General features: G+C 39.8%; 1 protein-coding gene across 2 annotated transcripts in view; it reads right to left on the reverse strand.

Annotated features, from left to right (window-relative positions):
• Window positions 1-11495: 11495 nt before the first annotated feature.
• igdcc4 (immunoglobulin superfamily, DCC subclass, member 4) overlaps window positions 11496-26504 on the reverse strand; it is a 66411-nt gene continuing 51402 nt past the window's right edge. The window contains exons 7-20 of one of the 2 annotated variants that reach the window (XM_058089164.2): window positions 25871-26281; window positions 25500-25664; window positions 24491-24628; window positions 22595-22777; window positions 21764-21976; window positions 20063-20161; window positions 19792-19978; window positions 19181-19308; window positions 16941-17111; window positions 16678-16812; window positions 14966-15068; window positions 14658-14889; window positions 14456-14581; window positions 11496-13057 (exon numbers count right to left, since the gene is read on the reverse strand). In XM_058089164.2, coding sequence (XP_057945147.2) covers window positions 12545-13057; window positions 14456-14581; window positions 14658-14889; window positions 14966-15068; window positions 16678-16812; window positions 16941-17111; window positions 19181-19308; window positions 19792-19978; window positions 20063-20161; window positions 21764-21976; window positions 22595-22777; window positions 24491-24628; window positions 25500-25664; window positions 25871-26281 — 2804 coding nt within the window. In that variant the 3' untranslated portion in view covers window positions 11496-12544. Of the gene's footprint in view, window positions 13058-14455; window positions 14582-14636; window positions 14890-14965; window positions 15069-16677; window positions 16813-16940; window positions 17112-19180; window positions 19309-19791; window positions 19979-20062; window positions 20162-21763; window positions 21977-22594; window positions 22778-24490; window positions 24629-25499; window positions 25665-25870; window positions 26282-26504 lie in introns of both variants that reach the window. The other variant, XM_058089163.2, reaches the window with a different exon arrangement.

Raw genomic sequence — 26504 nt, forward strand, 5'->3', positions numbered from 1 at the left:
AGTTAATAAAATAAAATAGCATCTAGAGGCAATCTAATATTCATGGTCCTCCAATAAGCACACAAAAAAAACAATTCATAGACTCCGATATTAATAAATGCATCCCGCAGTTGACTTGATGCTCCATATTACTTCATCAGTATTTGATCAACCCGACACGGGACCTAGTTTGCCGCCAAGTATTATATGGTTACCATGGTAACCAAGTCAGATATCATCATATATGTGACCTTTAAGTGAACTCAACCACAGAGATAAAAGTCAAGGAAGCAAACTAATTAAGAAAGTACAAAACATTTTGTTGAACCTAGTTCTGGATAGAGCAATTAGTCAAGTCTAAAGTATCGCGTTTGGACTGAGTTAAATTGCAGTAATGGGTAGTACCAACACAATGTCCTCGGAGGAAGCAACAGAGAAGACAAAAAAAAGGGATCAAGTTTCTTTCAGAGTAAAAACTGTGCAGAAAACTAACCTTTGCACCAGAATTTTTGTGTAGCTAATTCTAATAGAACAGTAACTTATGATATTAACTTTAGCAAAAGCTACATCGGGTAATTTTGACACAGCTTACGGTCATTAGAAAATGAGAAGAAAAGAAGCCAGGCTTGTGATGTTAAGACGTACAGAAAAGCGACAGCCTCTGTAGAACTCCTAAGACAAAGCGCTTCTAATGAACTCCTCGCTCCTTGTCAAGACGTGACGTTAATGGCTGCTATTGTTGTTGTCGTCTTTGCCTTTTTTTTTTTTTTTTTTGCTACGCGAGTCCAGATAACGCGGAAGGCAGAGTTGTCGATGCGCAACGCTTACTTGGAGAGCTGAAAAGTGGGTCAGGCGGGCCCTCTGAGATTCAGTCTGTGCTGTTCGCTGATGTGGAACTAAGTTCTCCATCCTGCATGGGGACCAGCGAGCAACGCTGCGCGTCCAAACGTCGGCTGCTTTGTCCGAGGCAATGCATCTTGGTGAGTCCTTGCTTTCCCATTTGTCAACATATTCGCATTCTACTTAAGATATTTAGCTTGTTCAGTTGGGAAGCAGACATTTAAACTGTCGGCCATTTTTGTTTTAAGACTCATTCATATCCAAAAATCCAATTTTTCTTCTCCATCTACCAAGGTTGTGTAAAGGCTGTCGAGGGTGTACCCCGCCTCTCGCCCCAAAGTCAGCTGGGATAGGCTCCATCATACCCGTGCAACCCTACTCTGGATAAGCGGCATAGAAAATGGATGTATGAATAATAACAATCCATCTATTGTTGTTATAGCTTTTTTACATAGTAAAATAAAATAAACATGTGTAATAGTAGCTAGGAGACCAGGGTTCAATTCCACCCTCGGCCATCTCTGTGTGGAGTTTGCATGTTCTCCCCGTGCATGCGTGGGTTTTCTCCGGTTTCCTCCCACATTCCAAAACCATGCTAGGTTAATTGGCGACTCCAAATTGTCCATAGGTATGAATGTGAGTGTGAATGGTTGTTTGTCTATATGTGCCCTGTGATTGGCTGGCAACCAGTCCCAGCAAAGACAGCTGGGATAGGTTCCAGTACCCCCCGTGACTCTTTAATTTATCAGAGTCGGTGGTGGTGGTCTTTAAAAAAAAAGTGTAATTTGGAGTCTAAGAGCGACAGCACTATTCATTTCTTACACAAATAATTTAGGGTGCATGAGAAAGTGGCATCATAGCTCTCTTTGACCACATGACCATTTATTAAATATATTGCACAACACAGCCGAACCAGTGTCATAGTGGAAAGGAGTCAAGTCCAAATTCATAGCCATTCATTCATTTTCTACCGCTTATCCTCACGAGGGTCACGGGTGTGCTGGAGCCTATCCCAGCTGGTCGCCAGCCAATCACAGGGCACATATAGACAAACAACCATTCACACTCACATTCATACCGAATTTGGAGTCGCCAATTAACCTAGCATGTTTTTGGAATGTGGGAGAACATGCCAACTCCACACGAGGGTGGGATTGAACCCGGGTCTCCAAGCTGTGAGGCCTGCACACTAACCGCTTGTCCACCGTGCAGCCCAAATTCACAGTCTTTCCAGGTCATAAGCACTGGTCAGTGTCTTCCACTTAAAATGGCATTTGAAACTCCAGTGGTTGTTTGCTTTGTGTAACAACAAAAAAAAAACCTAATGAGATTATGATATCACATTTATAAATCTGACGGTGAAAAGATGAATCAGTCAAGAAGAACCGAGGGAAAAGCAAAAGTTCTAACCAACCGTCCCCTGCCATTAGTGCCACTTTCTTGCTTCTGTGCCGCTGCAAACTCCCATTTTGCAGCCATCTTTTATATTTACGTCAAATTTAAAGCCCACAGGTCTGAATGAAGATGACCCCCCCCCCCCTCCCCCCCCACACACACACACACACAAACACACTTTAAAATCCCTCTACCCCCGACTTCATTCATTTATCGCCTTCCTCCTCGAGGCGATCGCTGTTCGGTTTGGGGAATATTTGATTGGCAGGTTATAGGCTTCCCCCCCGGACGTGCTGACAAAGCAAAAATGTAGCTTATCTGTAGGAGGTGCTCAAAGTCATTTCAAAGCATTGACAACAACTTGTGAGAGTTGACAATGTGTTCAAAGTTGCAAAAGCTTGAGAGTGGAAAATAAATGAAGACATGAAATATGAATTATATATTCATTAGTGGGGAACCTACCTTGCCAGAATATTTTTTGCTAATAACATAAGTCAACATACGTATCTTTGAATACATCATCACAAATATGCAACTTCCAGCATTAGTGCTAAACATGGCGATCAGCTTAAATGGGACAACTCTGACATTATGGGTTCAGACAACAACAAACAATACAGCCAAGAAAAAATGATATTGATGATAAAAAGTATTTTATTCAACTTTGGTTTCCACCATTAGACCAAGGCTCTTCATGTTTGTTTTTTTCATTTAAAGAACTGATACTTATCTGTACTGTGCATACTTGCAAAAAAAATGCAACAAAATGGAGAGCATACATTCATATTCAAGTCCAATTGCACTTGTACTGTAAATGTGTACATGTTGGCAGGTCAGCCTGCCCCTATATACTTTTCTAGTCTGACTATGTTACCTAATTTTTAAATAATTGCAACTTTAATTTTCTCATAATTAAATTTTGAATATTTCGACTTGATGCTTCCAAAATTGATTTTTTCCCACATGGTAATGGTAATTACAAATTACAATTACAATTGAGTGCATCCCATAATCAGTTCACAGTTCCACATGTCCAAAAGGAGTAGGGAGAAGCAAAGCTTATTAAATCCTACCCCTCCATTTGGTACTTTTGCAATCAGTAACTGTTACATTTGTTCACTTCCTGCTTTCCATAATACAGTTTAAGGTTTTTTTTTTTTAATAATGTACCTGTTCTGATTTTATAAAATAAATTCCAACCCAAAATGTGATTTTTAGTCCAATGCAACTTATATATATGGTAATGGTAATGGTTTTATTTCATTTGAACATGCATCAGATTACAATTGAATGCATCACATAATCAGTTCACAGTTCCACATGTCCAAAAGGAGTAGGAAGAAGCTAAGCTTATTAAATCCTACCCCTCCATCTGGTACTTTTACAATCACTAACTGTTACATTTGTTCACTTCCTGCTTTCATAATATATAGTTTTTTATTTTTATGTTTTTATTTGTTTTACTTTTATTTATTTTTTGCCATGTACCAAAGTACGAGGTGATATGACCATACAATGATATAATGTGTACCATAGTAAGTGTCAATATAGTGATATGTATAGCACATCATGACTGGTTCCAGACTCTTCATCCTTGTATTTAGCAAACATCAACTGCTTGTATTGTTTCTTGAATTGGCTCATCGTTGTGCATTGTTTGAGGTCCTTACTCAATCCATTCCATAGTTTGATTCCACATACTGAAATGCTATGGCTTTTTAACATATTTTATTTTTATTTATGTAACATTACAAGTGATTTAGGAAATAGAAACCTTCACACTTTTATTTCATGCGTCGTTCCACAAAGCAATTTACATCTACAACAACATAGAAGTTCACTTTAAATCAACATAAAAGATGTGGGAGTATGTTAAATAGAAAAGGGCGGGCCAAACTCACACACTCGTGGGACACCATCATGAAGTACAAACCGTACTTGTAGGTCATTGTGCATGCCATCCAAAAGGGTAGGATTTAAATGTAAAAATAAGTATTTAAATAGCAATTAAAAAAAAGCATTCTGTTAGTTGGGAAGTCAAGTTTTGGCTTTCTTTCCAAACACGTCCACACAGTTGGTTTTCATCAGCACTGATCCACTCGATCCTCCGTGTTTGGGAGTTATTGTCTGTGTTTTACTAGAATGAGAATTGATTAGCATGCTGGTAAGGTCATGAGCTCGGGGGCCAATGAAGTTTGGATTATTTATAAGGAAACAAACAGTTCCTTAAACGACATGGGTCGATGCATGCAACGATACAATGCTGTTTCAATTCAACCTGCACATAGCACAAAATGGCATTTGTAGGGCTGATGATTTAAGAGTCAAACATTGGAAAGTGTTGAAGTCAGGCCAAGTTGTTCTTTTATGAATTGTGTGACAAAAAAAAATCCACAACCATCAGGAATCAGAATTTACCTTCAAGGTTTCAAGCAGTTTACAAGAGTGGGGGGTGTAATATTTGAAACAGGAAGTCATTTTTGGACATTTAAGCTGGGTTATTTGAAAAAAAGTTGCAATTTTATTTCATATATGATGTGTTAATATTACATGAGAAATGTAATTTGACACAAAATCTATATTAACAAATATTAGTGCAATTAGTCATACAGTACTATAGTTGCAATATTTTAGAATAAAGACAAATGTGTAACAGCAATACAATTTGGCAGTGGCGCTAACGCTTAGCCATAAACACATAAACCATTTATTGTCTTATCAATTTTCACCTCCGACTGCCCCTTTTCTCCCTCTGACCTCGTTATCTCTATTTTGCACCGTGCACACTATCCACTATTGTAGGTTTCTCCTCAAATAAATACATTTAGGAAGGAAAAATATTTATTAGCAAACGTCAAGCAACACATGATGCCAAACCATTCCACCAGCAGTCTCTTTTACTGGGAGTGGCACCTCCATATATTTTTTTATTTTTAACTTCGTTGCGTTCATAGGATCTGAGAAAGCGCCACACTGCCCTCTAGTGGCTGCCACCTGCAATCACTACTCCAACCATGACAGCTGGAGCATGGATTCTTAACCTGACGACGAGGCCCGATTTTTTTCAGTGCAGACTGACCCGGGGCCCATTAAATAATAACACTGTATAGATTTAATTGATTTTATTCATTTGTTTTTACTAATAAATAAAATCCAATCTACGTTTAACAAGCTAACAAGCTAAAACCTGAATAAAGTTTAATGAAAAAAACATGACGTCATAAAATGTGATCATCACAAAGATTATTAAACCTATCTTAACTTTTGCTATAATTCATAGAACAAATCAAAAATGTGAACGCTTAAGCCAAGCTTATTAATAAAAAAAAGACCAATATTTAGATTTAGATTTTACTTTTAAAGCGTCAGATAGCGTCAGACCACACTCCACACACTCGCGGATCGCGGCTCTGTCTCGCTTCCTCTATTTACAAAGCCGTACTTGATGAAGTCAGGATTGTACTTACGTAAAAATTGAGTCTTTTGGGGGAGACTGGCACCACTTTTGTCTTCATTTTTTCGTTTCAAAAACTTCGCCATTGCGAGTTGGAGTTGAATGTCTTCTTCTGATATTCTGTCAGCTTGTTAAACAACTGACTGACACATTACCGCCTCCATCTGGTCGGAAGCTGTAATTGTAACTTAGCGTCTCTGGTGTCTTCACTTGATAACCCACAATGCTAGTGGTGTGTCGGTCATGAACGAACGGATCAGAAGAACTAGTTCTTTTTTGTGAACGAACCTACTGTGCTAGTGGTGTGTCGGTAATGAACGAACGGGTCAAAAGAACTAGTTCTTTTTTTGTGAACGAACGTATTATGCTAGTGGTGTGTCGGTCATGAACGAACGGGTCAAAAGAATTAGTTCTTTTATGTGAACGAACCTACTATGCTAGTGGTGTGTATGTCATGAACGAACGGGTCAAAAGAACTAATTCTTTTTTATGAACGGAATGAACGAGGTCACCGCCACTGACTCGACACGGCTGACCGGGTCTATGTACAGGGAGGGGGAGATCGGAAATGAACGGATCTTTTGACTGGATGAATCGGAATTATCCGGTTCACAAAAATTAACGGTTTTGCCCACCACTGTACTACTTAGTCCCACGACCCTCGCTGAGCTAGAGCAATTTAGTAGTTTATAAAGTGTAGCTTTTCTAAAAAATTGTCCCATATACAAATATTGGTAAGTATTTAAATAGTAACAATGACACTAATAGTGTAAAGTTGACAGAAAAAATAAAGATATAACAACATATAATAAATACTTTGTAACATTAATTGAAAAATAGTATCAATGTACCCTTATGAGGGTAGTCATAATTTTATGGGGCCACTATATTACAAGAAAAAAAGTCCAAATTTTTCCAAGAATAATGTTGCAAAAAGTGTTGCAATCATAAAAAGATACTTTATCGTACTAACTCACCTGAGAGTGAGACAAAGAGGCATGTTTAGTCCAGGTTTATTTACAAGAACAGTAACATTTGTGACATTTGATAACAAGATGGACGTCTCTAACTCATTGATTATGGCCATGGTCGCCGTGACAATAACACCAGCAAAGCCGTGTCCTGTCCCTTTAAGTGAGCTCCACTTGAAGACATGTAAAGATGAGAGTCCCATGCTGATCAACAAGAGGTCAAGTAGACTCAAGTTGGATCATCACCGATGATCAGCGATACTGACCGACACGTTGGGATTGAAGAAACGTTGACAACGATGACGAGACAGGGACAAGGCCGAGCACCACACAGCACCAGAAATGTACACACTGATTCACACACACCGCTGTACAAAAGAACACATTGACGCCAGCGCTGCACGGCACTTTACTTTCCTACTTGAGAAAATGGATGAGGATGAAGTATGCAAATATGAAGGGTACCCGAGCATGACGAGAAAAATACAAAGATGTATTAGGGCCATACTGAAAGGATTAAAAAACACAATACCATAAAGCGATACCATTGTAAGAATAAAGTCAGAATTATATGGAAAAAAAAATTAAATCTTAATTTAACAAGAATAAACTTGTAATATTGTGAGAAATACGTTGGACCTTTGAAGAATGAAGTCACACTATCAGGAATAAAAAGTCAAAAGGTGATTTTGTGAGAATAAAGTCATCATTTTGCAAGAACAATTATTATGAGAATAGTTGCAATATATGACAAACAATTTAACTATTTTGTTAGAATTACTCTTACTCGCAAAAGTTGTCTTTTTGCAGAAATCGGAAGTTTACTTTGTTTAAAACTTTAGAAAAAGTCAGAATTCTATGACAGTAAATTTGTAAAGTACACAAAAAGTTGTAATATTACGAGTCATAATTTTTTGGGTAATACTAATATTATATAAAAATATAATATAGAATAATATAATTTCTATTACATTAAAAAATCAAATCGAAAAAAAAAAACATTTCAGGACAAAAAGTGGCAATTTTATAAGAATAAAGCCATCCAATTTTTACAAAATAATTATCCAATTATCAGAGTTTTGACCTAAAATGTTTTGTTTTTATTTGCAGAAATCTCTCGGAAGTGGACAAAATGAATGTGTGTATAAATATTTCATGAACCGGAGCAGAAATTGATTTTTTAATCAGAGTTTCTTGGAAACAAGTCAGATCATTATAAGCAGCTGGTGGCAAACCAAAGTCCTTGGCTGCAATATGTTACTGAAAATACACTTTCTGCATAAAAAGGGAACTTTGTGATACTTTAGCTTGTTTTTTTTTATAAAATATTCAATCACCTGATATCTTAAGATAATTCTTGTTTACTTCTTGACAGATAAAGAAGTATACGTTTTTGAAATATAAATATTATTTTAAAGCAAAAACGCCTAAATCTATTGTATAAACATATGTGATTATGATGTAAAATATGATTAAATATCTTTCTATCAATAAAAGAAAAGCTGAGATTTGTTTAATTTGAAATTTTACAATAAAAAGGTCAAAAAATTTAATAAAAATTAAATAAATATCACAATTTCATTCAATCTGAAAATAATGAGAAAAATTGGAGGAAAAAAATTAATTCTGAAAAAAGTCAGAAGTGGAAATATTACCAAAAATGTGGACATTTTACAATAATTATGTTGTAATATTATATTTTAATATTTTATATTTTTACAATTATTTTATAATTTATATTTTCTTTTTAATACTACACTAACTTTATTCTGACCATATTTTTCATGTAGATTGAGGGTTTTTTTTTTCATTTCAGTATGGTCCTAGTAAACTTCAAAGAGGACAATTATTTCTAAAAGAAACCAAAACAAACAAACAAATTAAATCCCGGAACTGCACTGAGGAAGAGGACGTCCCTGTCGTTTTTGTCCCTCTAGACCAGGGGTGGGCAAATATTTTGACTCGTGGGCCGCATTGAGTTAACAAAATTGTCCAGGGGGCCAGAACATGTATTTAACACACACATTTTCCTTGAATGATTTGTCTAATTGTAGCTGTATGTTCTCATGTGGCTTTTTTCAGGAGCACTTTAAACATCAAACTATGTCACTAAATTTTACATAAAAAAAAAAAATGACTAAATAAGACATGTTGCCAGTTTGTATGTTAAAAGTTGAAATACTGAAAAAGCAACTGGCGGGCCGGATTCAAACACTTGGTGGGCCGCATGTGGCCCCCGGGCTGTAGTTTGCCCACCCCTGCTCTAGACTTAGTCAGTTTCCGGGCTCTCACACTGCAAAATAAGAAGAATAACAATGTGAAGTCCCATCACGGGAAATAGGATTTTAGAAGGAGATCAGACACCATGTGACATCCTGACGCATATGAACAATGCTAACGTCTTAAAAACTGCATGAAAGCCTTGGTTGAGGTTTAAAGATTCATGTAGTAACAAAAAACCAAAGCCTACACCAAACAACTATGCCCTGAAGGTACCATGGATTATTGACCCAAAATGGGATACTATTGACCGACAATGACAGGCTGTAGGGTTTCCCAAACTCTAGGTCAGGGGCCAAAATGGGGTTTATACATTCATTCATTTTCTACTGCTTATCCTCATGAGGGTTGCATGGGTGCTGGAGCCTATCCCAGCTGACTTCGGGTTTGAGGCGGGGTACACCCTGGACTGGTCGCCAGCCAATCACAGGGCACATATAGACAAACAACCATTCACACTCACATTCATACCTATGGACAATTTAGAGTTTGTCAGTGCAAACCAAACCAACCAAAAGACATAAGCTGATATTAAAAATAGATATATTCAAAGAGTTGAAGCATCGTGACATGACAAAGCTTGCTAAGTGACCTTTAAAAAGCCTCCAACTGATGTCTGACCACCACCGGGTACTGAATACATTCTTTTTTTTGTACTTTTTAAACTGCTACCACTTTAAATAAAAGTTAAATGGGGATGTACATAATTACATGTGGTTGAGGTATCAACGGTGCATTGAGAAGCACTTGCAATGACTATGAACGGACACCAGTGAAGCCAACATGACACTTAGCACCACCTGCAGGCAAGGAGTGGCCATTTTTGCAGTCAATTTGTTTTTCTGAATTTAAAATGACATATTAAACCTATTAAAACCTGCATGCGGGTGGTATAAACACAAAATGCATTATTTTTTCCAGTAGATGATACATTCTACTGTCGTTTTCATATCAACTTGGAATTATGCTGCATTCCAGACAGCAAGGAAGTGTAGGAAATATCCCACTCGGTGGACCAAAAACACAGGCAGCAATGAACTACGGAAAACTTTTCTACAACAAAGCATAAGACATCGATTTGTGGTTGAAAAAAAAATTATAAACATTAAGAAAAATAACGTTAGCTACATTGGCAATGAAACCACACTGGAAACCTGAAATAGAAACGAGGTAGCGTCGTTGACAAGGAGACGGGATGCACCAGTGGTCTCGTTTTTTACAACAAATGTATCGATTATTTCCCCCAAAGCCGTACTTGATGAAGTCAGAATTGTACTTACGTAAAAATTTAGTCTTTTGAGGGGGGCTTGAACTACTTTTATCTTCATTTTTTCGTTTTAAAAACTTCTCCATTGCTAGTTGAATGTCTTGTTCCGGGCAGTCTGTGAGCTTGTTAAACTGACTGACTGACACATTACCGCCACCATCTGGTCAGAAGCTGCTACTGTAACTTAGCGTCTCATTGGATAACATACAGTAGCATATACGTAGCTTCTAGCCTACCTCTGGTGTCTTCACTTGATAACCTATTATGCTAGCGGTGTGTCGTTCATGAACGAACGGGTCAAAAGAACTAGTTCTTTTTTGTGAACGGAATTGAACGACGTCACCACCACTGACTCACTGATCACAGGCTAACGATTCAACACTCAAATTGAGTCGAGTATAAAATTGAACATAAGACTTTCTTCTCAAAAACGGCACATCATGTATATATATTAGGGTCGGAAGCTGTAGCTGTAATTTAGCGTCTCCGGTGTCTTCACTTAATAACCTACTATACTAGTGGTGTGTCGTTCATGAACGAACGGGTCAAAAGAACTAGTTCTTTTTTGTGAACGAACCTACTATGCTAGTTCCAAATTACTGTTTACACTGTACATTGTTCATATTTGATGTAATCTATTTATTATTTATTATTTATTATTCATTATTCATTATTCATTATTTATTATTTATTATTTATTATTTATTATTTATTATTTATTATTTATTATTTATTATTTATTATTACACGGGAGCCAGGCAACAACATTTCGTTGGCAATTTCACTGCTGTGTTGTGCAATGACAATAAAGAAAGTCTATGTCTATGTCAGTCATGAACGAACGGGTCAAAAGAACTAGTTCTTTTTTGTGAAGGAATGAACGACGTCACCGCCACTGACTTAATAACCTACTATACTAGTGGTGTGTCGTTCATGAACGAACGGGTCAAAAGAACTAGTTCTTTTTTGTGAACGAACCTACTATGCTAGTTCCAAATTACTGTTTACACTGTACATTGTTCATATTTGATGTCATCTATTTATTCTCCACATTATTTATTATTTATTATTTATTATTTATTATTTATTATTTATTATTTATTATTTATTATTTATTATTTATTATTTATTATTTATTATTTATTATTTATTATTTATTATTTATTATTTATTATTTATTATTTATTATTTATTATTTATTATTTATTATTTATTATTTATTCTTACACGGGAGCCAGGCAACAACATTTCGTTGGCAATTTCACTGCTGTGTTATAGTGCAATGACAATAAAGAAAGTCTTGCAGTCATGAACGAACGGGTCAAAAGAACTAGTTCTTTTTTGTGAACGGAATGAACGACGTCACCGCCACTGATTCGACACGGCTGACCGGGTCTGTGCACAGGGGGAGATCACAGGCTAACGATTCAACACACAAATTGAGTCGAGTATAGAATTGAACATAAGTGGAGAAGACACTGGTGCAGCCCTAACTGTGACCCGTCTACATATGCGGCTGTAATGTCTCATCATAAGACTTTCTTCTAAAAAATGGCACATCATGTAAAAAAAAAAAAAAAGTATTAGGGCCACAGTGGGGGGAAAAAGTGGCAATATTACAGGGAAAATGGCGTAATTTCTCAAGAAAAACAGTTATACTATGAAAATAAAGTCATTTTTTTGTGTTGACAAGTGATATTTTGCTGAAACTTACCCATGTATGAATCTTTCCATGACTATATAGCCCTAAGAAAATATTTTGTGTGCCTTGAAAAATCTGTCAAAATCATCAAAATTGCTGTTTTTTTGTCATTCCATTCACACACTTGAATGAGTTATACGGTCTGTTTGTCCATTTACATAAAGACAACTTTTTTCATGTAATATTACAACATTATTCCTGTAATCTTACTTTTTTTTTCTTTCCGAAATGGCCCTAATACTCCTTTGTAAAACAAAAACAACAGACGGTTCCCAATCTCTAAAATGCTAAACTGCAGAATTACAAATGGCACACAGCGACACGTGTTGTGTGATGTGAGATACGATGGCACATTCCAGTATTGTGACCCTGAGACAGCACGAGACTGGAGAGAGACACACTCTTGAGGCTAATTCCTTAGCGCCACCGTCAGGTCAATAGATAGAGGTCAAGTGGACCAGCACCTCTATGTGCCCGTCGACAGCTTGTCTTTCACAGCCCGGAGGAATGTATGGTTGCGATGCATACCACAACAACACCAGCTCTACAAATATACTATATCACGTATGAAAGAAGGTAGAAAAGAAAAGAATCCAACAATGAGGTGCATCAAGACAATCATCTCTTATGCGTCCAACATGTCTGGCATGCAGTGGCTAGGGACACAGGTAAGTGTGTGCTACTGAGGTAGAGTGGACCAGGCCAGAACTGACAAAGGGGGCAGGGGAAAGACTCCCAGAGATGGTTTTTGCAGATGCGGAAGGGCAGTGTCTAACGTCCCCGTTTTCCCCTGACTTCATCACAGGCGGTAGTGTCTTCGGGGAATGGAAGCCATTAGTTAGCCCCGAGTCCTGCTTTGGCTCAGCGTGACCCGCATCTGTCCCGTCGTCTTCCAGCTCCCCGTTGTGGTTCATTGGCAAATTTATAGAGGGGAGACTCTGCGGGCTGCGTGCCAGTGAATGTTTGTCAGGAGGAGACTTCCCCTCTGCTGACAGGCTCAGGCGGCCCAGAGGCAAATAGCTGTCCTCTGGTAATGAAGGTCCACAGGTGGCTTTGGAGTCCCTCGCACGGCCACGGTCCTCCTTTGCCTGCACGCTCTCTGGATTGGACAGCTCTGAGTGGACGATAACCTCCGCCTCCACCTGGTTACTGCACAGGGATGGACCATCCTGCAAGAAGAGAACATCTCAGATCCTTGTCTCTTCATTCATTGATTCACATACACATTAACAGTCTGGTAATGGTAATTGTAATGGTAATGGTAATAGTAATGGTAATGGTTTTATTTCATTTAAACATGCATCAGATTACAATTGAATGCATCACATAATCAGTTCACAGTTCCACATGTCCAAAAGGAGTAGGAAGAAGCAAATCTTATTAAATCCTACCCCTCCATCTGGTACTTTTACAATCAGTAACTATTACATTTGTTCACTTCCTGCTTTCCAAATATAATTTTTATTTTTTTGTAATTATTTTATTAATTTTTATGTTTTTATTTTATTAATTTTAATGTTTTTATTTTGTTTTATTTTTATTTTGTCACATTTTTTTTGACCTTTGGGAAAATACTCTGACAAATGGAACCTACCAAAAACCTCAAGCTGAAACCAACTTTCTGCAGAACAACAATGATCCAAAACACGCCAGCAAGTCCACCTCTGATTGGCTGAAGAACAACAAAAAAAATGTCCCGATCGGAATCCTATCGAGATACTGTGGCATGACCTTAACAAGGTACTTCATGCTGGAAAACCCCCAACTTGTTCCGTTCCAACCAGTGGCCCAACCACTTATTAGGTTTATGGTAATGGTTTTATTTCATTTGAACATGCATCCGATTACAATTGAATGCATCCCATAATCAGTTCACAGTTCCACATGTCCAAAAGGAGTAGGAAGAAGCAAAGCTTATTAAATCCTACCCCTCCATCTGGTACTTTTACAATCAGTAACTCTTACATTTGTTCACTTCCTGCTTTCTTAATATAATTTTTATTTTTTTTTAATTTATTTTATTAATTATTATGTTTTTATTTGTTTTATTTTGATTTATTATTATTTTTTTGCCATGTACCAAAGTATGAGGTGATATGACCATCCAATAACATAATGGGTACCATAGTAAGTGTCAATATAGTGATATGTATAGCACATCATGACTGGTTCAAGACTCTTCATCCTTGTATTTAGCAAACATCAACTGCTTGTATTGTTTCTTGAATTGGCTCATCGTTGTGCATTGTTTGAGTTCCTTACTCAATCCATTCCATAGTTTGATTCCACATACTGAAATGCTATGGCTTTTTAACGTAGTCCTAGCATATAAGTGTTTCAAATGTAGTTCTTCCCTGAGATCATATTTCTCCTCTCTTGTAGAGAAGTATTGGATGACATTTTTAGGTAATTGGTTATTTTTAGCCTTATGCATTATTTTAGCTGTTTGAAGATGAACTATATCAGCAAGTTTAAGTATTTGTGATAAGGAGTTAGTGTGTTGAGTAAACAGTAATGTACGTAAACAGCCAAGCATCCACCCTGTTATTAAAAGTGGACCCATTTACCGTGAAGTTGTCGTTTGTTATGTTGACACCTCCAGCCATGAATCCTTGGGAGTCTTCAGTGACGGTGTCTCGATACCGAGTGATTCTGTTGGCCCAGTTATGACTCACAGAGCCGTTCCAAGCAGCCTGAAAATGTGATAGTAGCACATGACAAAATTAATATTAGAAAAAAAAAACACACTCCATATGCTTCCATTTTGACCTTGGGTTCAGGTGTGGGGGCGTCTCCTCCATCGCCGGTGTTGGCACTCGCCATCAGGCTCTGCTCCTCTGGGGGTCCTGCTGACGACTGGCTACATTCTTGGCCTGCGGAGGGCATTAGCGTTTCTAGCTCGTGGCTATCGCTGCACTCTGGCACATTAGCAGCGCTGGGGTAGCCCCCTCTTTTGTAATGGGGAGTTGCAGCAGTGGAGTCCAGGCTGCCAGACACCCCCCTATGTGATAGAATGCTATAAACATGAAGCAGTACAGGTCTATGACTTTTGGTGAAATGATGTAAAGGTGCATTACCTGGTTTTAGTGTTGCGGAAACTGAAACACATGCAGAGGAGGATGCATATGAGACCCAGACACACGCCAACGATGATTCCTGTCACTGCATGGATGTCAAGCTCTGTAAAAAGTAGCATTAATAAATATTAGATCTGGAAAACATCTCTGTCCCTTTGGGAGAGCATGACAGAAACTAATTGAGAAGCACCTTCCTACTCCATTTGCAACATGATGAATTGTTGAAATGTACTTCTATTTTTTAAGCACACTGAAAAAGTCGTAGTCATTACCATTCATTAGCTGGATTCATTATTTTAGCATGGTTGGACAAAACTTCAATTTCTATGGACAATTCAGTGTCACCAATTAACCTAATATTCATTCATTCATTCATTTTCTACAGCTTATCCTCATGGGGGTTGCGGGGGGGGGGGGGCTGGAGCCTATCCCAGCTGTCTTCGGGCGAGAGGCAGGGTACACACTGGACTGGTCGCCAGCCAATCACAGGACTACCGAGGTGCTGCAATGCTGCCTGAGGAGCGCAAGAGCCCACAGGGAGGCTGACGTCATTGCAGCTACCTCAGGCAGATGCAATGCATTTGAGATTTGTTATTTTTTTCTATTGTAAACTCATATTGGTACATTCATTCATTTTCTACCGCTTAACCTCGCAACGGTCGCGGGGGTGCTGGAGCCTATCCCAGCTGTCTTCGGGCGATCGGCAGGGTACACCCTGGACTGGTCGCCAGCCAATCACAGGGCACATATAGACAAACAACCATTCAAACTCACATTCATACATATGGACAATTTGGAGTCGCCAATTAACCTAGCATGTTTTTGGAATGTGTTAGTGTTCTGACAAAGAACACTAAATTCATCACACACCAACTTAACATTCATTCGTTCATTCATTTTCTACCACTTTTCCTCATGGGGGTCGCGGAGGTGCTGGAGCCTATCCCAGCTGTCTTCGGGGGAGAGACGGGGTACACCCTGGACTGGAACGCTGGAACGCTAAACTCATCACACACCAACTTAACACTCAAAAGGTATAACTATGAAATCTACAAACATGTACCAATATGAGTTTACAAAACTCCACAGAGAGATGTCTGATGGTGGAATCGAACTCGGGTCTCCTAGCTGTGTGGCCTGTGCGCTAACCACTCATTAACCTATCATGCATATGCAGAATATGTGCAATACATATTATCATATCACCATTATTATTATTAGAAGAAGAATGTCTGTTTTTCTGTAATCCGTTTCCATATCCATCCACTGTAGGACTACTTTGTCTCTTTTTCCACATGGAAATAAACTGCTCAAAACAAGCAAACAATATAATAGCAATTCTAGAAAAAGAAGCAGCAGACACTGAGTTTAATATAAAAAAAAAAAAACATCAACAACAGCAAACTGACACCTTGTTAAATCTTGGTCTAGACAGTAAAGACAGTTCTGTGAATACTATTTATCTTAGACAAAGCTACAGTTAATATTAATTCAGGGCAGGTATTCAACTGCCTTCATTGATATTCATGTATGCCGGCTATCTTTTGGCAGCCTGGATGCAGAGACGAGAGGAAACAGATGGCCAGAGTCTTCCACCACACACATCTATGTCACTTCCATTCACTCGGCGAGGTGGCTACTACAAAATAACCCTCTTATACTTCATAATTAGATACCCACTATGCACACATGCAATAATACTTGGCACGTACCGTATTGGTGAGGGTGTGTGTGAACATCCTTTACAAGCGAATAAGGCCCGGGCCCCACCTCCGTGGATGCTCCCAACCTAAAAAAGTAATGGCTGCCACTGGACAAACCCCGCACCACAACACTGGTAATGCTCCCTGTAGGGCAGAGACATACAAAGGGATAATTTAATATTTAATTTATGAAGAAATACAGTCACATGTACTGCTGTTTAAAAGTCAATTAATAAAATATTAATTTTAAGCTCTCCGGACAGCCCACTCACCCTCCTGCGAAAGGTTTTTCCACATGTCCTCAGGCAGGCTGAAGTTCCCGCTGTACAAGATCCTATAGCTGATGATGACACCGTTGGGCTCCAGTGGAGGGCGCCAGCTCACCAGCACTGAGGATGAGTCGAGTGCGCTCAACCGCAGCTCATCCGGAGGCGAGGAAGGCCCTGAAGGATAATGGAGAGAGAGAGAGAGAGAGAAAAGGGTGAAAGGGAGGAGGGATGGCAATCTGTAATTAAAAGCTACAAATAAGGCCACACAGCTGGGGGGTATATTTTGTCTTAGTGGGGGGGGGGGGGGGTTTGTGTGACGGCCATCTGTGTCCTGATGCTCCAGCCACCTGGGTACAGCTGAGAGAAGACGAGGCAGTGGAAGGGGGGGATGAGGCTCAGGTGATCACATGAGGGAGGAGAGGTTGACTGGTGGGGGTAATGTCCTGCTATGATTACAAGCTGTAGAAACTCGCTCACCTGCTGACACTTGACTGACAGGCAGATGCTCAGGTGAGTACTAGGAGTGCTTCTATTGATTATTGGACGATTTCCGTGAAAAAGCAAGGTATTAGTGTATCCGGATACTTGCTTTTAAACGCCAATCCCCTTCGCCGATTAACTCCACCATTGCAGCATCCGTCCACTTCCCTTCACAAAGCCCAGCTCATCACATGCTTGGAATGAAACCAAAATAGTCTAATTTTTAAGTGCTTGGTTAGTGCAGTTATAATGAATGTTTGTGCTGCTTTCGTTTTTTTAATTATTAACGACTTTTGGCTTATTAATCAGCCCTACAACATGCTCGTAATTAGACCAAAATAGCACGGTGTGGTGAGTTATGCGATCAGCAATCAGCCGTACTGAAGGTGACAAACAACCAGTCACACCGTCAAGCGACGCACCCGCATCCAGAGCAAATTGTAGAAGCCTCCCATTGTTTACATTGGTTATTAAATATGGAGGGGATTTGGGGAAATCAAAGTACCCGTACTTCAGAGGAGGAAAAGCAAGCAATTATCTGCAGCCAGCCACAGCTGCCCGCCACCTCCAGTGCACACGGCCCACCACACGCCCGCGAGGAACCCCGTCAACCGCAGGTGCCCGTCGTCGCCCGTACGTGGTGCCCATAGCCCGAAAAGCGGTTGGATTCATCGTACTGCCTGAGGGTCCTGGTGGAGTGCAATCAAGCTAATCTCGCATCCTTCTTTAAAGAAGGCGCCTGGTCCTTTATGATTCATGAGTGATTTTGTAAAAGTAAGTCAAGACATGTTTTTGTCTAAATTATATAGTTCCCCCTAATATCATATAACCAGGGAACACTAGAGAGCATTCTGAAATACAAAATATGAGTTGTGGATACCAACATTTTGTTCATGCTCTGGTAAAACAGGCTTATGAGCTTTGTTTGGCTTGGTATAAAAACCTACAGCCAGGAGAATATTCATTCATTTTCTACCGCTTATCCTCACAAGGGTTACGGGGGTGCTGGAGCCTATCCCAGCTGTCTTTAGGCGAGAGGCGGGGTACACCCTGGACTGGTCGCCAGCCAATCACAGGGCACATATAGACAAACAACCATTCACACTCACATTCATACCTATGGACAATTTGGAGTCGCTAATTAACCTAGCATGTTTTTGGAATGGAGGAAACCGGAGTACCCGGAGAAAATCCACGCATGCACGGGGAGAACATGCAAACTCCACACAGAGATGGCCGATTGCGGAATTGAACTTGTGTCTCCTAGCACAGTTTTATTACAACAATAACAAATTGAATTAAACCACAATAAATTAAAAATAATCATTCATTCATTTTCTACCGCTTTTCCTCACGAGGGATGCGGGGGGTGCTGGAGCCTATCCCAGCTGTCTTTGGGCGAGAGGCGGGGTACACCCTGGACTGGTCGCCAGCCAATCACAGGGCACATATAGACAAACAACCATTCACACTCACATTCATACCTATGGACAATTTGGAGTCGCCAATTAACCTAGCATGTTTTTGGAATGTGGGAGGAAACCGGAGTACCCGGAGAAAACCCACACATGCACGGGGAGAACATGCAAACTCCACATAGATTGTGGAATTGAACTCGGGTCTCCGAGCACAGTTTTATTACAACAATAACAAATTGAATTAAACCACAATAAATGAAAAATAATCAAAATAAACTAAATCACACTGACAAAAGTAGTATTCAGTTGTGTTCTTTGCAATGTGAACCAAGTAAAAAAGCTTACGGTCAGACAGGGTGGACTCCTCTACTGTGCTGGTGAATGGGCCCACTCCATCCACTCCATTGGACTGCACTGCCAGCTCGTAGCGGGTGAAGGGCTTCAAGGCCCCGATCAGGATCTCCTGAGCGGCGCTGCAACACAAAAAAAGTCTAAATTGTATTAAATTTACATTATATTAATTATATTAATGTGTCTCAGCTTCACTTTCAATTGTAGCTGGGTGCTCAGTATTGTCATGGAAACAGGAGTTTGTGCCATCCCATTCATGACAAATAATAACAAATTCATGAAATTATGAATTTAACCAATAGTTGAATGCCCATCCCTAGTCAGGCTATATTCATACCAAAGAAGGAGACAGCTCACATGCCTTGACAGCTTTTATTTACTGTAGCAATCGGATCCATCCTCCCAACAACCAAATGCTTTATACCTTGCAGCCTCATCCATCATCTCATCCTTTCATAAAAATGATGGCGCACCCTCCATAAGGCTTTTAAAACCCCATTCATCCTTGCCCTGTCCCTGAGTGGCAGCAGCTGCCATGAGTCATCGGACATCGTGTGATTAGACAATAGAAACGTCTAAATGTTGGTGGACAAATCGAGGCTGACCTGGTGTGGTATGTGACCAGGGAGGCGTTGGTGGTCCCAGCCGGGCTGCAGCGCACCGTGTAGTTGATAATGCGCACCGTGCTGAAGCGAGGTTTCTCCCAACGCAGATGTATGGAAGTGGAGCTGTTGGCCGTAGCCTGAATGCTGCTCGGGGGTAAGGGAGGTGGCCGCATGGGCAGTGATGATGCTTGAAGGCAAACATGCATTTTAACTTTAAGTCTTCGTGAATAGTAATATTTGGAGGCATTGGGGGGGTGAATGGAATTCTTACCTTTATCCGCCTTTTCTGTCCTTCCTTTCCACACTGCAGCTGATCCATCTGTTTGCTTGTTGAAAGCCCAAACTCTCACTTCATACTGCTGGTCAGGGACTAGCACACAAAATTCAAAAGAACACTTCTTAGTAATGTGTTACTATTAGAAACCGGGGCGTTAATTGGAAGCAGGTGTATAAAATGTGAAAGTCATTGTATAATAGTATGTGTATATTTTTAACTTTAATAATGGAAAGCATGAGAAAGTGGAAAGGAAAACATTGCCCTCTTGGACTACAAGGTCATTTATTAACAAGTATTTTACACAACACAAGCTGCAAGAGAAACTTTGTTGAAATAACAGGCTAGCAAACTGCCGAGCCAGCATTTCTAGGCTTGATGAGTAAACAACACTACAGCAAGAGTAGCACACACCGTTTTTTTTTTCATGCAGAGGTAGATAATGCTAACCGCTCATGATACTTTCCATGCAAAATGATACCATTTTGTATCTATATCTCATGAAGCTACTGTAAATTGCGTTGTGTAAGCCGCACCCACTAAAGTTAGAGGAAAAAAACTGATCCACGTCATAAAATACCATACAGTATTGTAGAGCGTGTGGAGTCCGCGAGGACCATGTAGCTCTTAATTGGACAGGAGCCAATCATGAGCTATATAAAACTTTTTTGGATTGAAATTGAGGCCATTACTCAATATTAACAGTCAGACTCAGAGTGTCATCTTACAAAGAACACTAAACTCATCACACACCAACTTAACACTCAAAAGGTATAACTAAATAATATATATAAATAATATATATAAATAATAATAATTATATAAATATATATAAATATATATATACAAATATACAAACATGTACCAATATGAGTTTAAATTACATAAAAAAACATGTTCCCATAATGCAATGCATCTGAGCAAACCAATTCATTAGAGGCCAAGCGGCATGGAAAATGGTTGAATAGCGCTGCAATGCTGCTTCCATCCACCAGAGTAGCCCGGAGGGAGGCTGACATCATTGCAGCTCCAATGAATGCATTGCTCAGATGCAATATCCATCCATCCATCCATCCATCCATCCATTTTCTATGCCGCTGATGCTCACTAGGGGCGAGAGGCGGGGTACACCCTGGATTGGTCGCCAGCCAATCGCTGGGCACAATCAACCATTCACACTCACATTCATACCTATGGACTATTTGGAGTCGCCAATCAACATAAAATTCCACACAGAGATGCCCAAGTTGAGAATCAGCACCAGGTCTTCCCGATCTCCTGACTGTGTGGCCTAGATACTAATCTCTCGGCCACTGTGCGACCCCCCGAGATGCAATACATTGTGGAAAAACATTTTAAACTCGTATTGGTACTTGTTTGTTTGACAGTATGAGTCATTGAGTGGCACAGTATTTCAATGATTAGTACTAGTTCTGAAGTAAAAGGAGATGTCACAAGAACTTAGCCACCATAAATTAGCTGTACCACTATATAAGATGCAGGGTTCAATGTTTCAGAAAAAAAGTAGCAATTATGGTATATTCCAAATATGAAAACAATATAAAGTCTCTGGGTCGCTGTTGTGTATATGTATTTGTGAATGGACAGAAAGAAGTGACAAACACAATAAGATGTGGTCACCAAAATAATACACCAAATATGTGCTTATTGTTGTTGTTAATAAATAAAACCACTCACCCAGCCCAGTAAGAAGATGATACCTGGCCTTCTTCCGAAGCCTAACGATGTGAGTCTGCGTCGTCTTCCTTCCATTGGCTGACTGCTCAGCATCCACCTCTCGGCAAGAGAGCTTGTAGCCGGAGATGGCCGTGTGATTCGGCGTGGGGTGCCATGTGACATTGAGTGTGTTCACTCTGGCTCTGACCTTCAGCTCGGTTGGAGCGAATATCACTGAGAAGATAAAAAAAAATCAATATGTAGTGATCTTAACAGACACTGACAATATGTAATGGCACAATATAGGGTATATCATTGTAATGTTGTTAATTGAATCATCACTGTGTACAAACACGACACCTTCTAAATGAAGGCCTTGAAGCACCCACAACCATTCAACATACTACATGACGTGTATGTTGTGCTGTGCAGCCATCACTTTTGACTGACATCTCTTAATGTATGTTATTAAATATCCACATTCATTATGCTCACCCACTAGAAAATTAATAAAGAACTTGACCTAGTGGCATTTTTCCTATATTAAAATGTGTCACATACATTTTATCTTGTTTGAGTAGCTGCCAAGCTTGCCAGGCTGGGACTTGCATGCTGAACACTTGCAATTTACATTCTCGGGACTGACAGATACATTGTTCAGCAATGCATTGTTCCTAGCGCAGCGCTTTGGCAGCTAATGTGTGTAAGTGCTCGGATAGAGTCTTCAAATTGAATGGTTGTGCACTACAAGCTTTAAAAAAGTATTCCATAACTGCATTAAGTGTGTATTCTGGAGCCTCTATAGAAGACATACATCCTTAAAAACAGGGCCGAAAATGTGGGACTACTTACTCATGCGGTGGTTGGTGTGGTTGTAATGAGCCAGGGTTTGGTGCTGAGCCCACTCTGATGGGACCCCGAAGCCGACACGTGTTCCAGCTGCTATCCTCAATCTGTATGCCTGGTTGGGCTGCAGCTCTCGGAGCGTGAACTGGGTCTCGTTACCGGCTACCACTACTGAGAAGATGGTGTCCACTGTGGGGAAATAAAATGCACAAACTCGATATGTCTAGACTGGCTCATGGTGTTGATTTGGATTAATTTAACCTGGATCTATTATCGGTTGACTCATGGACCACAATATATTGGCTACGTTAAAAATCAATGGGTTTCTTGGTATGTCAACATTATCAAACATTTAAAACACATAACCAGTAATGAGGCAACAAGGAAAGAATATTTTGGATGTTATATTGATGAGTCTAATTCAAAATCAATAGTTACTGCTAGAATATGGATTCCCGAGCCTGAGTTTGCAGAAGAGTGGTGAGAATGTGACAGAACTGAGCAGTCAATAGACGATTTATTACCGTTTTGTACCTTTGATGTGAGCTGAATTTCACATCATTCAAACTCAGTAGTGTTCCTGCTCTGACATGGGACAAACCGTGAACTGTTTTGAAATCTGTTACAGATAGAAAGGTGACAAATATCTATCCTGTTTCTATCCAAATGAGTCAAGTAACATTCAAAATCAATCGTCTTATTACCACACATAGTGATATTCCGAGGTTTGAAGATGTAGAGTTACTAATTTTGATGGTAAAGAGAACAAAACATTGTATTTTTGTAGTGATTCACTTTGAATTAAAATTCATAAAATTCCAGTTTATAAGCCACACCCACTAAATTTACAGGAAAAAACAGATTTGTACATATACAAGACACACCCGACTATTAGCCACCTATGTCCACGTCATAAAATTGCAGCTCTTTATTTGACAGGAGCTAACAATGATGAAAAAACTCTTGACGAGCTTATCAATATAACAATGTGACAACATATAACAATGTTGTATTCTAACAAATAACACTAAACTCATCACACAGCACCTTAACGTAAAAAAATATATACTTAATGAACATACAAACATGCACCAACACAAGTTTTTAAACATTGAAAAAATTAAAAAATATATATATTTTATTTTCCCCATAATGCATTGTGTCTGAGCAATGCATTTCATTGGAGGACAAGCAGCATAGGAAATGGAAGGATGGCTGCAGGAACACAAGAGCCCAGAGGGAGGCTGACATCATTGCAGCTCCCTCAGGCAGATGCAATGCATTATGGGAAATCTTTCAATGATTTTTTTTCCATTTTAAACTCATATTGGTACATGTTTGTTTTATTTATTAGGTATTCATTATTGTTATTTATTAGGTATATCAGTCGCTGTGTGATGAGTTTATTGCTCTTTGTAAGATGATACTGTGAGTCATACTGTTGTAGTGTATACAGCTATACAGTATATATAATGACCTCCTGCGATTCCCTGTGGGTTGGCAAGCTTGAAGTGAGTACATAGATCGCTTGTGATTGGTTCCTGCCAAAAAAGGAGCGACCGTTTCCACAGGATTTAAAAAATTAGTAGCAGCTTTGAAGCGTAGGAGATGTCACGAGAATAGAACTTCGCCATAAATTAGCTGCGCCGCTGTAAAAGCCACAGGGTTCAAAGTTTAAGAAAAAAATTAATCAATTACATTAATTAAACATTAATATATTAACACTCATGAATTATTGAAATTAGTTTTACCAGGATAGAGACTTATTATTAGGGTCCATTCTGGTCAACATCCAGTGTTATTTCTGAGCGAACATTATTGGAGAAATTTAAAAACTTTGGTTGGTAAACCGTGCCGACCATACGTGGTGATCATACAGATTTGACGTTCGATTGGACTCACCTTTATCCAGGGAACTGTACTCAATGCGATAGCGGGTAACGGCCCCTCGACTGTGCTGTGAGGACAGCGGGTGCCACATCAGCCTGATGTCTGTTGGGGAAGTGCTGGCTATCGACAGCTGAGGAGGCGCACTGGGTACTAAAGGACAGATGAGCACGTACCGGATTAGTGTATCCAAATGCAATCAATAGCTTTCAAATACCCTGTGAGCAACTGAAAACAATCCAGTCAAATTCAACCCAACATTGGCACAATTATCTACATTTGTATGTGATTTATAATGCCTTAAAAATTAGCATAAATACTGTGTGACATGCACGACTCGTATTGTTATGTTTCCTTTCAACTCTCTCATTTACATATTCATTCATTCATTTTCTACCGCTTTTTCCTCACGAGGGTCGCAGGGGTGCTGGAGCCTATCCCAGCTGTCTTCAGGCGAGAGGCGGGGTACACCCTGGACTGGTCGCCAGCCAATCACAGGGCACATATAGACAAACAACCATTCACACTCACATTCATACCTATGGACAATTTGGAGTCGCCAATTAACCTCACATGTTTTTGGAATGTGTTAGTGTTCTTACAAAGAACGATAAATTCATCACATACCAACTTAACATTCATTAATTCATTCATTTTCTACTACTTATCCTCACAGGGGTCGCGGGGGTGCTGGAGCCTATCCCAGCTGTCTTCGGATGAGAGGCGGGGTACACCCTGGACTGGTCGCCAGCCAATCACAGGGCACATATAGACAAACAACCATTCACACTCGCATTCATACCTATGGACAATTTGGAGTCGCCAATTAACCTAACATGTTTTGGAATGTGGGAGGAAACCGGAATACCCGGAGAAAACCCACACAGGCACGGGAAGAACATGCAAACTCCACACACAGATGGCCGAGGGTGGAATTGAACCATTTACATATTAAGTTAAACAATGAAGTGACTATATACAGTACATACAATATTGATCTGTAAACCATACTCATAATGCATACCATCCTCAAGCATGTCGACCGTAACGGGTAAGGAAGGGCGACTGGCCCCCATGGGAGAGTAGGCAACCACAAAGAATGTGTAGGCAGTGTGAGGAAGAAGATCTTTGACGTGGTATTCCGTTGTGTCATTATTCATCGCAAACTGGTACTCCACATTATCGGAACCTGAAAGGAACATATGTACATGTATTATTATTTTTATGCAGTGTTACCAAACATGAAAAAATCCCCCCAAAAACATGGTAGTCATTTTCGGTTTATCAAGGTTCCAGATCCAACCGTAATCAGTGAATTTCTGTGAAGTAAAATTCCTTATTTATAAATGAGATATTTTCATAGTTATTGCATCGAAAAGTATACTGTATACACACCTGCAGCACGCTGGCAGTGCACAGAGTATCCAATGATTTGGTCCGAGTTGTACTCTGGTTTCTCCCATGCGAGCAGGGCAGTGGTGCTGGAGTATGGGGTGACTGAGAGCTGTTGAGGGGGACTGGGAAGACCCTCTCTCACAATGACTGTAAGTTTAGCCGTGGCGCATGCAGTCCCCAGGCCGTTGTCAGCAATGCACTGGTAGTAGCCCCCGTCCTCCAGGGCCAGCTGGTTGATGAGCAGGACTCCGGGGTTTTGGGTCTTGACTCGCCGGAACGACTGGATGGGTTGGCCATTCTTCAGCCAGTGGAGCACCGGAGCTGGGTCCCCGGAGCTGTTGCACACAAACCGGGCGGTGTTTCCCCGGGATAGGGACACTGTCTCCGGGGGTTGGAGAATGACTGGAGGGGCTGGTGGAAGACATGAATGGGAAATTAATCACATGGAATGGGGCTAGCAATCACTCTTTTCAATATGCAAGGTTTCTCATACATTCATTTATGTGTGGTGGCCCGCTATGAATAAAATATATTCATTTTTGTCATTTATTTTTTTTTAGTATGTAATTTTTCTCCATTAGCTGATGGGGGGGGTCTTGACTGAGCCATACAAAACCTGTCGTGCAAAAAGCAG

Source organism: Doryrhamphus excisus, linkage group LG13 (genome assembly GCF_037039965.1).
Source record: "Doryrhamphus excisus strain RoL-2023G ecotype Guam linkage group LG13, RoL_Dexc_Guam_v1.1, whole genome shotgun sequence".
NCBI classification, from domain to species: domain Eukaryota; kingdom Metazoa; phylum Chordata; class Actinopteri; order Syngnathiformes; family Syngnathidae; genus Doryrhamphus; species Doryrhamphus excisus.